The sequence below is a fragment of the Simochromis diagramma genome, unplaced genomic scaffold (genome assembly GCF_900408965.1).
Source record: "Simochromis diagramma unplaced genomic scaffold, fSimDia1.1 OVJJ01000602.1, whole genome shotgun sequence".
NCBI lineage: Eukaryota > Metazoa > Chordata > Actinopteri > Cichliformes > Cichlidae > Simochromis > Simochromis diagramma.
In genome coordinates this window covers 5,338,585-5,357,506 of record NW_024387040.1, presented here as the reverse complement: position 1 = coordinate 5,357,506, position 18,922 = coordinate 5,338,585, and the positions used below count along the sequence as shown (strand labels likewise).

At 44.4% G+C, this 18,922-nt stretch overlaps 1 protein-coding gene across 6 annotated transcripts in view; it reads right to left on the bottom strand.

Moving 5' to 3' along the window:
* Positions 1–233: 233 nt before the first annotated feature.
* atp8a2 (ATPase phospholipid transporting 8A2) overlaps positions 234–18,922 on the bottom strand; it is a 49,249-nt gene continuing 30,560 nt past the window's right edge. For all 6 annotated transcript variants that reach the window (XM_040043902.1, XM_040043903.1, XM_040043904.1 and 3 more), the window contains 12 exons: positions 14,735–14,918; positions 13,409–13,519; positions 12,039–12,113; positions 11,541–11,663; positions 11,002–11,080; positions 10,866–10,927; positions 10,342–10,398; positions 8,835–8,942; positions 7,083–7,171; positions 6,802–6,906; positions 2,928–3,019; positions 234–1,718 (listed from right to left, as the gene is read on the bottom strand). In XM_040043902.1, the coding sequence (XP_039899836.1) occupies positions 1,624–1,718; positions 2,928–3,019; positions 6,802–6,906; positions 7,083–7,171; positions 8,835–8,942; positions 10,342–10,398; positions 10,866–10,927; positions 11,002–11,080; positions 11,541–11,663; positions 12,039–12,113; positions 13,409–13,519; positions 14,735–14,918 (1,180 nt within the window). In that variant the 3' untranslated portion in view covers positions 234–1,623. The remainder of the gene's footprint in view (positions 1,719–2,927; positions 3,020–6,801; positions 6,907–7,082; positions 7,172–8,834; positions 8,943–10,341; positions 10,399–10,865; positions 10,928–11,001; positions 11,081–11,540; positions 11,664–12,038; positions 12,114–13,408; positions 13,520–14,734; positions 14,919–18,922) is intronic.

Genomic DNA, 18,922 nt, shown 5'->3' with positions numbered 1-18,922 from the left:
GGGATTAAAGAAGGAGCGTGGGAGAGGTTTGATTTGGCCAATTTATAAAATGCTAAGCTTTTAATGTTCACATTGACATTTTCTATATTTTCCTTTCCTTTCCATCCTCTGTGTGAAATGTAAACCAAGACTCCTCCAGCTTCCCGGGAGCTACAGTTGGACTCAAAAACCCCTCGCTTTGATTGCAAGAGCACACAGCGCGCAGCCAAAACACAAAGACATTTAGTCAGGCCATGGATTGATTAGATTTAATGATTAGGACAACCCCTCTCGCCCATCCCCTTTCAGTTTTGCATTCCTGAACCAGAGTGTCCTCAACACAGAGCTCACAGACAATGGACTCTACATTCAGACAAACCCCAAAGCTAGAAAAAACAAAACAAAACATGTGAGCGTCTCAATCAAATCCCTTCTGGTTGGGTGCCTTTTAGGGCAACTTCAAGTAAAATACTCCCGCTAAGACATGTTTTCACATATGAGTACAAAAGAAACAGGCATTAATGAAAAGAGAAAAAAATAGAAACAAATACACATTGATGTTTGCTTTAATTTAAAAAAGAGAGAGAGACAGAGAGAAAGAAACAGTCCAGTAAAGAGTGGAAATGCAACAGAAATAAAAGAGGAAGCGCTAATGCAGGTCATGCTGCTTCCACATCAGCTGACGGTGGTAGACGGGCGGCGTCTGGAGTCACGGGAGAGGTCAGAAAATAAAACAAAATGGATTTCTTTAAACTTGTGAAAAGGAGGAGAGGGACACGGAGGCTGCAAAGCGGCTATGAGATGGAGAGATAAGGAAGGAATGAAGGGAGAGCTAAAGCAAGAGGAGGTCTCAGTGGGGTAGGAGGGGCTGTGGCAGGGTTGTGGTCCGGTTTGGTGAGCGTTCTGCCTCAGTGGCATCTCTATGGTGTTTGGCAGTGAGGCTCGATGCTGAGATGTTACGAGAGAGAGAGAGGGGGGCCTGTAGCTGGGGGTGCAGGGCTCTGGCGGGTCCTCGGTATATGCTTCCCACCCTCTAATTTTAAGGAATTCTTCGCGCCTGTATGCGTGTGAGCGAGCGAGCGAGTGCGACTATTTTGACGTCCCCTTCCACATCGGCGCGTGATGACAGACGGGAAATGAGAGGGAACCGTGGATGCGAACGCACATGGATCGACACACGCATGCACACGAACACGGGAGCGCCAATGCGTGCAGACACACATGCACAGGCAGACAGAGACGCACTGGAACGCGCACACACACACACACGCTTGCGTGCACACACGTAGGCATAAAGCAAACTCAGTCTGAGGGATATACAGATATGAGTAGCAGTCTCTGAGTTTGACTTGTCACGTCTGTGCATGGATATGATTGCTCATGCCTGTGCAGCCTTTGTGAGTTATAACAATGGTTAGTCCGTATATCCGGCCTGGTCCCTTCTCCCGAGTCAGTCCTCCAAGCGCCAGCGACGGCCTCCATGCCTGACCATGACTTCCGTCCCCGGCAAGGGGTCAGGTCACTGTCCAGTAAGGCCACAGCAGGGGTCGGTCACCCGGCGTGAGGGTGTCACTTAAGTCTATCTCCGCTGTCACCTTGACAAATTCTTGCTTCAGTGAGCCAAAGCTTTGATCCGGGATGGGGCTAGAGGCTGGGGCGCTGGCGGGTGGTGTCATAAGAGCGCACTACCTGGGATTGAGACACCACACCATGCTCCTCCTGAGAGAAGGCATAGCCATCTGCAGAGAGACAGAGGAGGAGAAGTCTTACTTGTTAAGCCTGTGTGCTGAGTGACAACAAAACTGTGAACACAGAGATGACACAGTGAGACTGTTGGCTTCTATCAGTCTTATGGCTCAGTCACATAAACTCCTTACAACTAGGAAAAATTGAGATTTTTTTCCTGTGATTTTTTTTGCATTTAAAAACAACCTCAAGTAGTGCTGGTGATAAACTGGTAGCCCAGAGGCTGAGCATGCATCACCCTCAACCTCTGGGCTACCACTTTTGATTGCAGTGCAAATACGTATGTTACATAGCACTTTTCTACTCTGCTGGAGCACTCACAGTGCTTTATACAATATTCATTCAGCCATTTACACAAGCACTGTGATCTTCTATTCAAACTCCAACACATACATCAGAGAGCAACTCGGTTCAGTATCTTTGGCATGCAAACAGGAGCAACAGGACCAAACATCCAACCTTTGAATTAGTGAATGATCTGCTCTAACTGCTGAGCTGCAGTGATCGTACGGGAAACCTGTCTTCAAACAATTGCAGACCAATTCAGACTGACCACCATCTAATTTGCCATCTAATTAATAAACAGACACAGGTTGCCAACACGTTGCAATCAATCGCTGTTTGCACTGATAAGCACAACTCGTTTGCAACAGGGAACTTAGCTGTTTGTTTTCTGGTTATTTGCCTATATAAATGCATATAAAAGTAGCTGAGGGGTTATGGCACTTAGGCATCCTGCAGCAACTCTGTCACTATTTTTGGAGGAATTTCTGCTTTATATCTATGAGGTTCTTGCTGGTACTTAATCTTGTGAGTACTTAATCGTTAAGCCGTTACAAAGCCTTCCTTGCCAAGGATTTGCAACAGATTTGCAATTTTTGCTCTTTATCACAGTTAATTGCTGGATTATCGCAAACAGGTTGCACATAATTGCCACCTTGATCCCAATCAACAGTAAACTGATAGCAGACTGACTCTGTCTTACTGGTGTTTTATCACCATTTTGACGCACTGAAGTTGCTTTGAAGACAGCAGCTGGTTGTTTTGTCTTTGAACCATTTCAAAAGTCAACAAGATCACAAATCAGTTGCGCACAGTCGCAATAACTTTGGCCTCCAGCCACCGTTCGCCTTACTGTGACTGGAGCATTAAAGCAAGACTTGGTTTACATGATAGCATCTCTTATTGGAAAGAGCACTCACGTGACACAGTCTGCTGCACAGAGTTTGAGCGTCCTACACTTGAAGGTGTTTTCCTAAAGACTCTTGTCAGCAGATGGGCCCGTTCGTTTAGACTGCAAGATAAAAAGAAGGAAAGGTAAGGAAGAACATTTACTCCAAAGCAGCACAACATAATCACTATAATAACACATAATTATACAAATGAGAGAATCTCTGCTACTCCCACAACTACATAACACCCTTACTAACAACCAGTCTACAGACTTTCAGGATCTTTGCCTCTAATTTTTCTATGACTATGATTTTTAATCTTAGCTGCTCTTCAGTAAAACACTGCAGCATAACAGAAAAGCAAAGCACTTGTTTAGGGTGTAACATAGAAACACACAGATCAATAAGTAAACAAAATCTCAGCAGATTTAGGACCAGAAAGTTTGTTAGAGGTGGATTAGACAGCGACTGCTTTTCACATTCACTTTAACAGTAAGTCATAAACTGCCTGCAGGGTAACAGGACATCCACAGTAAACTGTTCCTCATCCCCACTCCACTCCACTCTCCCCCCCATTCCAAGAAGAAGACTGGACCCTCTGTTCTGAGACCACACGCCGTCACGGCTCCTCTCCTCCGGTGACCAAAAATAACCAAGCCCATTCCAGATACTGCGCACTAACACAGGCCGGCTCGAATGCATACATACACACATATATTCATACATTTGTCTCCCGTGTCATCGCCATTATTACAGCCAATAAAGTGCAGACGTCGAATGTAAACGTAAGGGGCGCCTCGGGAAGTTAACTTCTGCCATATTTATTTGAAGGAATACGTTTTGTGCAGTTATCTTCCAGTGGAGCATTAAATTCACACACAAGGGTTTTCCCTGGCACTTAGAGTACACAGAGGTGATGATGATCAGTGGAGTAATTATGGAGTCGACCCAGCCTTCCCAAGGCTAACATTTGGAACAAGCGGTTAGGAAATTTTCATAACTGTCTAAGACCGCTGGGAATCTTTCACTGGTGTGAAAAAAAGAGAGCTCTCGAGCTTGCTCAAAGACTTTCTGTTATGTCTGTTAAAATAATGTCTGTTACAAGGATGACGGCACTGTGAGGTCGATAAAATTACTAAACAGTGGCTGGACAAATAAATGAACGGCTTGTGCATCAGTATGACTTAAGCTGTCCTCGCTCCTGCCGTGAAGTTTCTCTGTGGGTACTTTCTGATTCAAAAGGGCCTGAGGATGTACGCTATTTGAACTCTTCCCCCCGAGACACTCCCGTACTGTACCTTTCCACCTTTTCCCATGCCTACCCTCCCCAAAAACTACAAACACAGATGTGCTCTTTTCCATTTTGCTCCATTGCTTCTCAGCTCACCCTTACTTTCTTTCTCTTATTCTGAATGGAAAGCACTCAAGGATGTGTTCCTGCCTCCCGGCGTTTAAAAGCAGGGTCAGTCAAGGACGGAGCTCTGTTTAAGGGTCAAGAGGAGCAATGTGGTTTTACACTCACCCCCCCCCAGACTTCTTCTGCTCACTTCAAGAAACAAGAACCACCTCTAATGTACTTTCTCTTGGTGAAACCTTTAACTCAACCTCCTCATAAAATGAGAAAACTGTGGAACTCACTGTAACACAGGGAGATAAGTATTCACACTCCTCATGTGAGTATACGTTATGCAAACTTAACTTCTAATTTAAGTTGTCAAATATGAAGTAAAAGTAGAATACTTGTGTTGTTCTTGGTATTGTTCTTTATCATCTAACACCGCACTGTATGTTATAAGCTTATAGTGAGTTTTTACAATAAAAGCTAGCAGCCACAGTATAGCCGTCAAATAATAAATATGGAGATATAGTCAGATGTGTCCTACAGAGATGTTTGGGGGCATTAAACTAAAGTAGCAAAATGGAAATTTCCTGAATCTCTTTGTGCCACAGCTAGTAAATCACTAAACGTCTACAAACTAGGTTTTCCAAAATACTTTGGATGCTGTATCAAATGTAATTATATGAACTATGTTTGATTTATTTCAAATTAATTAAAAAAATCAACATACCATATCTTAGAACGGAGAAATATTGGGTTTTTTTTGGACAAATATAAGGTTGTTTCTAAATTGTTTCCAGCATAACACTCCAACAAAGATGAGACAAGGGCAACATTAGACTGTTAAAGTTGTGGACTTGCTAAAAATAACACCTACAGTTAGGGGAACATCTCACAGCTGACTAGGGTTAATTGGACAGACACCGTTACATGGACAAAAGTACCGGGACACTTACACGAGCTGCCCATGCCATGAAGCTCCCAGCACACAGCTTTGGTGCTGATGTTAAAGCCAGAGGAGGTTTTTAGGGCAGTTATTGAGTCAGCAGAGCGTTGGCAACTTTTACGCACCTCAGGAGTCAGCAACCACGCTCTGTAACTTTCTGTAGTCTGAGTTCCTGTGGCTTCTAAACACTTGCACTTTGCAATAATACCACAGACATTTCTGGAAAAATTACCTCTTGGTTCAAAATCTCTGCACCTCCAGAATGGATGAAAGGGGCGTCGGAGGAAAAAGCTCAAGAAACAAATACAACAAACCTGCATGGTGAGGTGTTTGATTTTATCCAGCTAGACTGAAAACACCTAAATTTAAAGATTAAGAGGTTTGGCCCAATACTTTTGTCCATACAGGTAAGAATAAAGCTTCAAGTTGGGGATTGAAATCGTGTGCAGTGCAAAAAAAATATTCATAATTTAGACAATCCAAGACTGGCAACCAAATCTAAATGGCTGAGATCTTTGGCCTCTTAGCCGTCATTGGTGAGCACAGTTTGTCACTACATCCACACATGCAACCCCCCCCCGTCACCCATAAAACACAAATAAACATCATTAAATTGAGTGATGTTGAAAGCTGTCATTGGGTTTGCCCAATCAAAACCTTAAATTCTTTTTGGAAGTCATGGACATCAACATTCACGTTGGTATTAGGGTGCATTAGGCACATGGGTTGGGTAACTTAGTAGCTTAGCCCCCAGTGATGCTGGATGACGTGTGCAACATTTGAAGCAATATATGCTGTCAGGTGATGGAAAACTGTTCATGTTGAAACTTTTATAAATCATTTTGTTGGCATCAAATTCAAAAATATGTAAATGTCTCTGTTTCGATGTTATTTTTACAGTTTCCAGTGAAATACAGACTTTAAATGATTTTCAACTCCCTGCTTTTTGTTAGTTCATTTACATTTTAACCAGCATCCCAGTGATTTTGGAAAAGGGGTCGTGTACTGAATCTATAATTTGTACAATTTCCCTCAAAATTAGCCAAAGATCTTTATTCTAATGCAATACTGAGCACAACACTAAGTCACAGCCTTTGAAGCTACAGGCAAACGTTAAACACACCAGATCAGTACAGCAGTTTAAATTGGTCCACCTATGAAGAAAAAGAACGATCGCATTTAAAGAAATAAGGAGAGGAAAAAAACGTGAGAACAATACAACATTAAAAGATACAAAGAGAGGGAGATGTGAACTTGGTTAATGGAAAACAAGCAGGAGTCACTCCAAAGCAGCTTGCAATGGGGCACACAGGTCATTTGAGGTCACAGGTCACACAGTGGGACAGTGCAAACCCAGAAACTACCTCTGTGAGCAGTTCTGGCTCTACGGGACCTCAGCCTTGGCCTCAGCCCTGTGGACGTTGCCACAGGGGGGACAGAAATAGTTTATTTTCACACATAAAAAATATAATAAAGACACTAGCAGGCCGTTATTAAAACTGCAGACATTTGGGACATGGTAGCACAGGACAAATATAATTTTTGAAAAATCTACTTGATGATAAAAAGATGTATATGTATGATGTGATATCCCAAGATGCTTTGTAGCGTTTCAATACCTGCGGCTGCTGGCATCTCTAAGGACAGCTGCGCCTGGGTCAACGGACCGCGCCTCCAGCTCCTGCACCTCCTCGAGAAGAGACTTCCTCACAGAGCGGCGTGCGCTGCACGGCAGAAAAAAAGCTCATCAGCCCAATGAAGGAAACTGAGCGTTTCACCTCGTAGACACGTGTAATTCATTGTAAGAAGTGCTCAGTACGGGTTATGTAAACGCTTCAGTTAAGTTGAATAACGTCTGTATGGATCCCCCAAGTATTTATATTAAACGGATACTACTTACGCCGTCCAAGCGAAGTCTTTGAGTAAACACGCAGCAGGCACCAAGACCAGGCCCAGCCAGAAGTGCCAGCACTGCATCACCTTGCCAGCCTGAGGTGACAACACACAGGGCCCATTTATTTCCACTCATATATGAATCCACGTTGAGCATTAAGTCATTTTTCTCAGCAGCGAGCACACGGGTGGAGGTGGAGGAGAGGGGGGAGGACGCATACGGTAACGGCTGGAGGAAATGTGACTCAAAAGTCATAAAGAGCATAAAGGGAGTTAGCCAAAGTTGAACATCTCGAATGTTAGGCAGAAATATTTAACAGCTTTCTCACCGCTTTTAACTACAACTCAAACAACATCACAGAAGCTGTGTGAACGTGCTAAGTGGCAGAGATGCTGGCGTCCCACCCCTCCACCCACTACCTGTCTATCCAGTCCAGCCTCAGTGACCTTTGCCTCCCTTCTTACTCTGTCTCCCAGGATTAATCACGCATCTGACTACTGTCTCCATTTGTCAGCCTGTATGTCTCTCTGATACTTACTCCCACACAACTCTTACTCCTCTGATTCCCTCCAATCTCACTCTTTCACAACTTCCTTTCATTATTAGTGACTGCATCGTTTGTTGCCTGTCCTCACTCGTTTTGGTAAATCCCTGCAGTTTCTCTCCGCTTCGGTTATCTCACTGCACGAGCTTGTGTTTTGCTTTGCACGTCTTTGTCTCTAGGTGTCAAAATCGCATGCACCGTGTCCTCTTTAGCTTTGAATACTTTATTGCCCGTATCACATGTTTCTTGCGTCTTGTTTTTGCATTTGTAAGGACGATTTGGGTTCCCACAGAAAGATGATAAACTGGGAAAATGAATCAGAGAGCAGCTGGAATCCCAACCAAGGCACGGACGATCCAAATGGACTCACACATAATCAGCGTTTCTGTCTGTGACAAATGCCTCCACACAAAGACTCACAGTATATCACATAATCTCTGTGGACGGCGAGGATGCAGGCATGAAAACATGAATTTCTCTGCTTTGTTATATCCATAGAAACAGACTGTTGGTCTGAGCCGCTACATGGATCTGGACACACATGTCACACGTAACTATTCTGAGCAGACGTACAAAACTCTTTTTTTCATCCTGTGTCCCACATGGACAGATCGAAATATAGATAGAGCGAGCGAGGGAAATAAGAGAGGCAATAGTGCAGTTGGGTGGGGGGGCTGTCTTTGACCATTCCCCAGTTAGGCTGAGCAGCTGCAGAGATATTTGACCGCATTCCTGATTTCTGACACAAATTGAATTAATGGGCTGCGGGGAGTTGAGAAGGCCCTATTCCCTTCCCCTGCCACTCAGCGGGGCACCTCATCTCACCCATGCCTTCATGCCCAGACTCTAAAATGAGTCTCTTAATTAAGGGGTCCCACACATCACATCACCCCCCACTGGACCCTCATCACCACCACCAGCAGCGGCAGCGGCAGCAGCCCACCCTGTTGAGTCAACACCTCCACAGAGGGCAGTAAAAGACTGGAGCTCGGGTGACACGCAGCAGGTGTGGGAAGCCAGGGGGGCTCCAGCAGTGTCGCCGTGGAACACCCAAGAGGTGAGTCTTTTAGGCGCCATGTAACAGCAACCAAAACGGAAGGGAGGGGCAGGTGATTTTGCAGAGAAGAGATGTAGTAGGAAGGGCCTTTTTCTAACCTCCACAATTGCACCTTGTTATAAAAATGAATGACGCGTGTTTATGGCGAGAGACTTGCCTGGCCCAGCATGTCAGGAGCAATAGGGATGGTGGGCCAGATGGCGGAGTAGACACCGAAGAAGACGATCCAGAGCACCATGCTTCCCCATACCGCCAGGTGGGAGAACTACAATAGAGAGACGGGGAGATAGAGAGAAGAAAGAAGGGCGGTGAGAGTTAAGGAGAGATTAAGAGAGAGAAAAGAGAGACAGCATGAGGTCAAATGCTTTATATGCAGCTCATCCCAATATAGACAACCTTCCCCTCCCTCCTTTCCCTGTGTGTGATCCACTGTAAGGGGACTCTGTGTGAATTCCAGTGGGACCCGGGCTTCATTACCGCCACACTGTTGTGCGGACAGCTGAATGGACAGAGGTGTCAGTCCCTTTCTGTCCATCCTGCCAGTCTCTCCTTCCTCTCCAACCACAGGAAAAAAAGAAAGCAAACGATGTGGCTGTCATGGCTGGAGCTGCTGTTATCCTAAACTCCATCTCCACTTTGGCTTCTGTTATTTTAGAACTGAAAGTTGAAGCCACATGCTCAGCTTTCTCTATGTCTTTTTTCAGAATTTCCCCTCTTTAAGCCCACTTGTTTCTTTCCTTTGTTTTATGTCTATTTACTAAGGCAGAGTTCAGGAACAGTCTTTGGAGCAGTGCTCCAAGTTTTGCCTGTGTAGAATACTGTTGTGTAATGTCACGAGCTGCTGCATTCTCTTATGACAGCTGGTATATTTTGACGATCAACAGCAGGATTATTTTTTTAAATCACGTTAACACGACTATTATCAGTCCCTTTCACCACCCTGCCTGTCAGTGACCTGTGAAGTAAATCAGTTAATGTCTCACGAATGGCAAGACCTTACTTTGTTTTGCATCATCACTGCCGTATTTCATTGGTATTCCAGCTAAGAATTGCTCGACAGCCACGCTTCCACTGAGACCGCTTCTGATGAGGCTTCAGTAGATGGATCAACTGAAAGGCATAATGCATCTTTCAGGTATGCATCATGTATCAGATTTCTGATGAACTTTTTAATATCTGTACGCCTCACTATGCACGGCCTGAGCTCCATTTGTTGCTTACAAGCTGAACGTCTTCAAGCACATTTGGCTGTTCCTGCAGCTGCTCTGCAGTTAAGTATCTCTGCTTGAGTTGAATGCTTAGTAGTGATTTCTTTGTCAAGATCTGGCACTTTCCAGACCTTTTTGTTTGTTTTTTTAAACGGCTACATCTGAAAAACCGAGTAAAGGAAAAAGCTGCAGAGGAACTAGTTGGAAGAAAAGGTGCAAGCAACTGCAGTTTGAGAAACCTCCACCACAACATCAAGGTAGACCACATCTTCTGCCATGCTTTTCCTGACTATGAAGCATTTAGACCAGGTCGTATGGAAAACTTACACTGAAAGGCTCACAGAGTACCCCATCCCCCCACCCCACCCTACCCCAACCCTCCCCTTTATTTGTCAACACTGGAGTAAAATACAGCACATGTTGTGTGGTGTATTAAGAGTGTGTTAATGCTCCTACCCTGGTCCAAGCTGTGGTCTCCATTCCAGCTTTCAGACACACTGTAACGACCACATACTGCACGCACACACACACACACACGCACAGAGGAGCGGGTGGGCAAATAAAAAAAAAAGAAACAGGATTAGTTGACTGGCGACTGTGGAGATAATAAACAATAATGTTATACGGTAAACTCAGCAATGTCTGTTAAAATACTCTGGAGTCCCACAATCCCTCGCAGTCCACACACACACACAACAAATAAACACCACCGACATCCACATGAGACTCCAAGGGAGTAAAATGATAGAGAGTGTGTGACGCCGAAGCGAAAAGAGAAAATAGACGGACGAATGTCAGGGGAGACAGGCTGGCTAGACGGGACTAGATTGACTGGAGACTCATAAGGGCTCTGAGGAAGCAGCAACACTGTGCTGTGTACACAAACACTGTGCAGGTGAAAAAAAAAAGCACAAATCTGCGCCAAAAAGCAGAAATCAAAACAAAAGCAGACACGTATAAATTTCCAGTACGACACTTACTGTGTAGACCATGTTTCCTGCAAACAGGTAGTCGTTTCCCTGACCGTTACTGAAGGGAGAGTCTGCGGAGAGCATGCGAGTGTCAGCAAACCAAACTCATCGCTTGCAGAAGGATGATCTGGGCAGGCTTACTTACCGTGCTCTAACATTTTGAGTGGAAACCAAAAGAGAATAATTGAATGAATCAGTGCATTGATGCAGTGTCCCCAGAACACCTGAAAGAAGGAGAAAGACACAGAAAGAGAGGAGGTGGAGGTGGAGGAGAGGGACAGTGGAAAACAAGTCAGTGTAAATTAATGCCAAAACACATAAATGCTCCATCCCCCTAAACTTCTAAACACACAAAAACATACAAAAACAGCAATTCCTCACAAGAGCACACAACTCCCACTGTTCTAGTGCCATCAAAAGTGAGCTCTGGTACACACACACACACGCACACAGAGTAGGTTAAGCTGCTGGTGTACCCTGTAAAATGAAAGACTTCCTTATTCTCGCATTATGAATCTCATTATGGTTTGCAATGGAAACATCCCAGACTCCATAGCCCCCCCCCCCCCCCCCCCGTTTACTTGCCAAAGTCCCAAACAAACAGCTGGCATCACTCATCGAATCCTGAAGCCAAAAGGACAGATCTAAATGTGCGTGTGTGTCTGCGAACATCTGCGCACGTACTTTGGTGTTGAAGCCCTCGGCATTCTGGGTTATTCGGTAGAGCTGCGGGAAGCGGAGCATGTTCTGCTGGCTGCACGGCCGGTCAAATATCCCCAGAGTGAACGGAGGCAGAGCGGTAAATATCTGCAGCACACAGAGGTCACACATGCGCAGCCTTTAAAACGCTTAATGACAAATACAGTGCCTGCACATATTCTTTATTTATATCAGACTATGAGCATCAAAACGGCTTCACCTCTGCACACAACACCTGCTTTGTAAGTAAAAGTGCTCTGCATTTCCCCTGAAGTAATTCGCAGTCACCAGAACACATGCATACACTTTCAAACCAAATGCATGCAAGAAAGAGCTGTGAGGAGAAGACAAAGCAGAGTGCTACTCATACTGAGAGATAGAGTGAAAGATAACAATCGATATCCAGCAAGTGGAAAGTGTAACAGCGAAGGAGGGTGAGTGGGGTAATGGAAAATTGTCAGATAGTGAAGGGTGGATACTCACCACGTTGTAGAGGCCTATGCACCAGCGTTCAAAGAGGATCTGGCCAGAGAACCCGTTCACAAAGGCAAACCAGAGCTGGGACACAAAGAGAGGGATGAGAGGAACAATAGTGAAGGGTAAAACTGCCTTAGGGAGGTCCTCACAGTGAAAGCAGCAGGGGGAAAATGACAAAATGAGGTAGTGGTGTTAGAAAAACGTCCTTTTTTAAGACTTAATTATTCAGATGGCAACAGTATGTTTTTATATGTATATAATAAAAATCCTCGTACAACAGTTAAACTTGCTTTGCCGCTAACAAGCATTAAAACCCCCTCTTAATGCCGGTTTTGTCTGGACCTCAAAATCAATTTCAGCTAATTCACCGAAACACTGTAACTGAATGCGCCTCGGGTAAACCCTCATTAGCTCTTTAATACACACACACACACACACACACACACACACACACCGACAGCAGACACAGGCAGATCTGTGGACAGATAAAGAAAATGTTTGGGGCCGCTGGTGGGAGTTGTGGCATTCCTGGGGCATACAGTGGAGAATACAGCCTAAGGGTGAGGCCTGATACACAAAAACCTCTCTCTTATACATACACACACACACACACACACACACACACGCACACACGCACACGCATGTGCGCACCATCCCCCTATGCTGTCTCCACTAAGTGGACAGAGACAGTCTATAACCTTTGGCCTAAAGAGCTCTGCTGGAAGCCAGCTATGTGAGATAATTGTGGAAACACACAAACGCACACACAGAGTGGTGGTGTGAGTGGGACCGTGGGCTACATGAGGACCTGCACCTGCTGGCATCCTTAATGTCAGACAGAGGGGTAAGAGGGGTTGGAGAGAGCACAGCTGTCAAATACCCCTCATAGCAGCCCCTTCATCACTCACACGCAAACGCAGTCATGTTTCACATCTGATGACAACAAACTGATTTAAGTTCATTTCCTTAAGACTTTTACTATAACAACAACTACACCTTTCAACCCTTAAACCAAGTCTTCATTGTGAAATTTAATGATTTATTAGGATTTTCTGTCCTCAAAAGGCCCTGTGGCCCCAGCTATGTGACTGTGTAAATAGATACGTGTCCCAACTTCATGAGCAATACAAGTACACACACAGAGAGACAACAGTCGACCTTTGGAGCCAAGGTCTCGTCAGTGCTACACAGTTTTTTAAGTGTGTGTGTTTGTGTGTGTTTGTGTGTGTTCGCAAACGCAAGCAGGACAGAAAGCAGACACCAGAAGGGCACCTCGTTCATCACTGTCAGCCGTGTCGACAAACAGCTGCAAAATGTCTCTGTTAATGTAACTGTGTGTGTGTAAAAGAGACAGGGTGTGGTGGCGACGCTCTTACCTCTATTATGTAGAGGACCACATTCTTGTAGAAACAGTAGAGGATGCACTTTGTGACGCGGTTATAGCTCCACGCCCCGTGGACCAGCAGAAGCTTCTCCAAGTAGGAGAACTACCGAATCAGAGAGGAGACAAAGACAGACACTCGTCTATCACTCGGAGGGAAAACAAAACGCTAGAAAGCAAAAACTTGAGGCAGTAATGGAGCACAGGGTATGTATCAAGAATGCGACCGGGAGAAAGGAAAGCTGAGGCAAGAGGAGGCCTGCTGATAAAGATAAGCAAAGAGACAGGCAACGCAGACAGTGAAAGTGGCAGAATGTGTCTGTGTGAGAGATACAGATACAAAGAAGACTCCAGAGTAACTAGGACACAGAGAGAGTTTTTTCATCCTTCAAAGGGAACAACGGATACACATAACAGAGGTTTTATTTACACAAAAGAGAGATTTGGGGAATTATATCTAGGAAAGCCTGAATTTATGCAGGTTAAAGTCTCACTGAGATTAAAGCTCTCTCTTAGCCAGGAGGGTGGCACTTATGGTAACAGCTGCTGGCATAAACAATCGCAGTAAAGTACGAGTGGGTGAACAGAACCAGATCCAGATCATACGCCACAAAATATCAACACAAAAGGGTCCAATTTCAAATGAATATAAGTGCAACTTTTAGAGCAATCACACCGACCATGAGAGCTATTTTCACAATCCTTTAAAACTGAACTACCCTCCATAGCTTCAACTCCTTCTTGACAATTTTAAGCAAATAATTAAAAGTATAATAACAGATACTTATGCCTTCCTCTAACATTCCTTTAGAGTTTTTGTAAGGTTTTAAGACTGCGACATCAACAGTGATTTTTTTTCCTCCATGAAAAACTTACATGAATTGCACAATAAATAAATAAAATGTTGTATGTAGCAAATATGATACAAATAAAACTTTACAGGGCTAAACAATGTGCATACAAGTGGACAATGAAACCTTCTCTGAAATGAAAAAGCATCAAAAACAGAAAAAAAAGAGGAATTTCAGCTCATAGTTTGACTAGGTTTTATTTTAGGACGCAGATGTTTGTGATGAGCAGCGTTCGGATCGATAACATGATCCTACACAGATCCGTGTAAGTCAGCTGTCCCCTGAGGGAAGGTTAAAGATCAACACGAGCTGAACGGTGAGCGGGTCAGCAGTCAGCGCCTTTCCCTTTGCAGGGGTTTCAAGCCGAACGAGCGTCCCTTCCTTATCTGTGTTCGAGTAAAGCCTGTAAACATTTTCATAAGAACCTAGCCGTGCACGTCTGTTTGTCTCCGCGCTACGTTTCTACCCACCTGTGCGATGGAGTAGTCGGAGGAGTTGGTGGCCTGCATGCCCTCGTTGCCGCTGATCCCCACTCCAACGTGAGCCGTCTGAATCATCCCCACGTCGTTCGCGCCGTCGCCGATCGCCAGCGTGATGGCTTTCACGTGTTTCTTCACCATATCCACGATCTCAGACTTCTGCAGCGGAGACACCCTGCAGACGCAACAAGAAAAAAAAAAGAGGCGATATTAAATGTGTTGGAGGAAACTGGAGGCAGGGCGATGGAAAGATTAAAGTGTGTTTTGAGGAGAAAGCAAAGAAGCGAGCCACTGCGTAAGAAGAATAAAGCCTGGGAAGCACAGGTTGGGAAACAGTTGGAAGGGAAGAAGAAAGAGATGGATGAGAGGCTGAAACACACACACACACACACACACACACAGACATGCACAAACCCATGTAAGTGCACATTTGTATAAACAGATCAAAAGCAAGTTACCCCACATCTTATTAGCAGCACAGTGAATCATTGTTTCCTAATACCTGTTAAAGTGCAGTAAACACAGCACTGCAAAGTGCTCTAAAGTGTGTGTGTGTGTGTGTGTGTGTGTGTGTGTGTGTGTGTGTGTGTGTGTGTGTGTGTGTGTGTGTGTGTGTGTGTGCAGGGAGCTTCCAGCAGTACTCCACCCTCTTGACCTGTATCACTGATCCTCAGTCTACAACCGGTTCTGTCTCCTCAGTGACAATGGAGACGTGCAGAGATCCGATTACAGACGCCTCCCTCAGGGCCACAGAGAGTGGATAAGTGTCATGCTGCATTTGCTAAAGAGATGGGTATATTTTGTCAAATTTTATGGTGCCGTGTAATTCATCTGCAGACAAATAAGAAGAAGCCCCATCCAGGGCCGTGGCTAATTTTCCTTCTGTTGTGCTGGATTTCTGTTTGGCTTTAATAAAAAACTTTGGGATCTGATGGGGGTTTTTTTTGTTTTGTTTTTACCCCTAGTAATCATTTGTTTTCCCTACCAGTGAAAGAAACTGTGAACGCTTTAAATCAGAAAGCACAAACTAGCATGTGAATTTAACCCGCTGAAGAAGATGAGGATACTTCCCTTTCTGACAAAGATCAGATCTATTAATGTGTGAAGAAAGATGTTGGGAGATCTTCTACCAGTCTGCGGTAGCATCGGTGCCAGCAGGATCAACAAACTCATTCACAAGGCTGGGACCATCAGTTTCCAGAATCAGGAGGCCTTTGAGTGAGTGACGGACAGGAGGTCGCTGAACAAACTGCTCTCCATCATGGACAGTCTACCTCACCCGCTCCAGGCAGCAGAGCTCCTTCTCCCTCAGACTTTATTCAGCACAGCTGCCGAAACAACGCCTCAGGAAATCATTCCTGCAGTTCTCTGTGAAACTGTACAATAACTCCTCTTTCTGTGACAGGTGAGCACACTTGTCGGGCATTCGATTCCACACACATATATTTCTGTATTAAACCTTCTTGCAGCTGTTTCTCAGATTTATAGCGCACATATTATTTATTACTGCAATTTGCACTACTCTCTTTTACAGTCTCACTCTTCTTTTTTTACTTTAACTTAACATCATTTTATTTTAATAAAATAAATGTAATCACCGTTCTACATATCAAATGTTGTATTTCTCTCAGTTTCAGGCTCTTACTATCCGCCTGTGTCACTTTTACTTTAACTGTGTCGGTTTTTTATTGTAGACTACTGTTAATCTTTAACCTGCTGCTGTAGCAGAGTAATTACCCTTGCAGGGGTCAATAAAGTATTTATGTTATGTGTAGTATGAATGTGTGCGAATGTCAGATAGAAAAAGCACTTAAATGTGGAAAAAAAGTGGTGATGAGGGTGAATGATGGATGTTGTATAATAAGCCTAAAGATTTCTATTAGAACGTGATTATTAGAATGTTTAGAGGAAATTATTATCTTTAGCTAATTTAAAGGGGGATATTCTAAGAAAAACACAAGTAACAGTTCAGTTTTATAAACATATATTCAGCTGCTGTTCTGATGCAGTTTTCCCCTTTAAAGTCAGAGAAATACGATATTCCTTCGTTTCTGGTGGGGTACTGGTTATGCCAGGACTTAATACACGTGGTGAATTATGCATTTAGATATGTAAGAGGAGTTTCTTTTTTCTGGGCCATTTAAAGAATTCAATACTAGCAGGACGGTGTAACGAGGGACAGAGCGTGCCTCATGGCTGGCGAGCTTAGACGGAGATTGTGTGGGAAAGCAATCCAGCCACACACACACACTGTTTACATTTTCAGTGCTTGCATTCTGGACACAGCAGCTAAGACTGAATTTGTCTTCTGTTTGCAAAACCTGCTTCGTATGAGGAGGCATTCCCACTGCGTGCCGTTCACATGCACGCTGCTTACACGAGTCTTGTCATTACTACCTGCATGTCGTACGGTGAAAGCAAATATGTCTCCAAAGGACGAGACGTGGGAGAAAAGTGATACTGGGGCTGGGATTAAAGCCACTCCCTACAGTACAGTATGAAACAAAAACATCGTACAGCATCTTAAGACAGGATGTTTGTGTTTTTTATAAAAAACGTGGCACTGTTCTAAGTACAGATTCATCCAATAAATCATCCTCACTTGGAGTTAAAAAGTGGCTTTGAGAGTTATCAGGCAGCAGAAAGTAGCTACTGGCTGCATTACAAGAGATTAGTCCAAATCCAGTTATTAAATATTTATATTACATTTCACTGATTATAGTTATTACCTGAGCCTCTGTGATGCATTAGGTGATGGGAATTTGAGAATCAACACTGGACTTAAAAGTGTGCCCAATACTTTTCCTAGAAAGAGGAGGAGTCACCCTCACAATGACTGTTTGTATGGTACGAACAGGCCTAACTCCTGGGAGCTCAGCACAAGCAGTGACTCACCACCTCATTCATCAGTGCTGCAGTAATCATATTAGAAAAAATGAAGTTATGTGCAGCTGTATGAGCCATCACATGGAAGCAGAGCAAAATATGATGCTTTTATAAGGGTATGGGAAAATGAAATTACGTGCGCGTGCATGCACGCATCCGGCTGAGGTCTGCAGGTCATAAAGACGGTCTGTCCTCTATGAATATGTAAAGAGCATGTCCCAGTCGAGCTGGAATCACAGAACCGGGAGGTCTGCTTGGCATGCTTATGAAGCAAAAATCAGACCAGCGCACACACACGCCTCACACCCTGCACCACAGGATATTTGAGGGGGGAAACCTCAAAGAGAGCTACTGCTGAATGATGGGATCAACCTCTGCTCTTTGTTTTTTCCTGTTTCTGCATCCAAAGTGTGTGTGTGTGTGTGTGTGCGCACAAGTCCGCCTTTGCGTCTCTTGGCCTCAAACCGCAAATCTCTCCTCGTCGCGCTCTCTGTCTCACTCTACCTTTCCCCTAAACACCGCTAACAGTGTCTGCGATTGTGTAAAGTGAAGTCGGGGGAGATGAAAGGCTCCCAGCGCTCTTCAAGGTGGAACTGAGCAGAAAATAAGCAGCCACCGAGTCCTCCTATAAACAAACGCGCAGTGGAGTCGGGAACCCAAGCGTATGAGTGCGCTCGGCTCCTCGGGCCCCTGAGACGCGCACGCATTCCCGCGTGGTGAAACATCGCACACATACAGTAGGTGAGAAACAACTTAACTGACAATCCGGCTCTTTAACGTCAAAGCTATGGCACTCGGTGCAGCAACCTCACCGTAACCACTCATTAAAGGAGTATTGGTTCTCAGCATAGGACCTCCCAGGGGGACATAAGATAAATGGCGTCATGGTAAGATTACAAGACAACAAAACAGGACAAAGTGAGCTGCGTTTTTGCCTTTGAACGTTTTCTAATCTATGTTGTTTTTGTGATATCCAGGAACCTTGAAATTAGACACTATTACACCAAAGCAGTTGGCAAACCTACCATGTTTTTTGTTTTGTTAAAAAAAACAACCCAACAACACCCAAATATTGATCAGAATCAGTCATTTCTTTGCAGTTTTTGGATAAATTATAATATATTTTCAGTGCAGCTGTTTTCAAAGAGGGCCTGCTTATTCAAATGTGTTTTAAAACCAGACAAGGGCTCAGCAGATGTGCTTAAACTAATTATGATGCTGTTCAGTCTAGTCTGCTAACGTTTAACATGTCTTAGCCAGAGGAAGAAGGAGTCGAGAAACCGAACGAGGGAG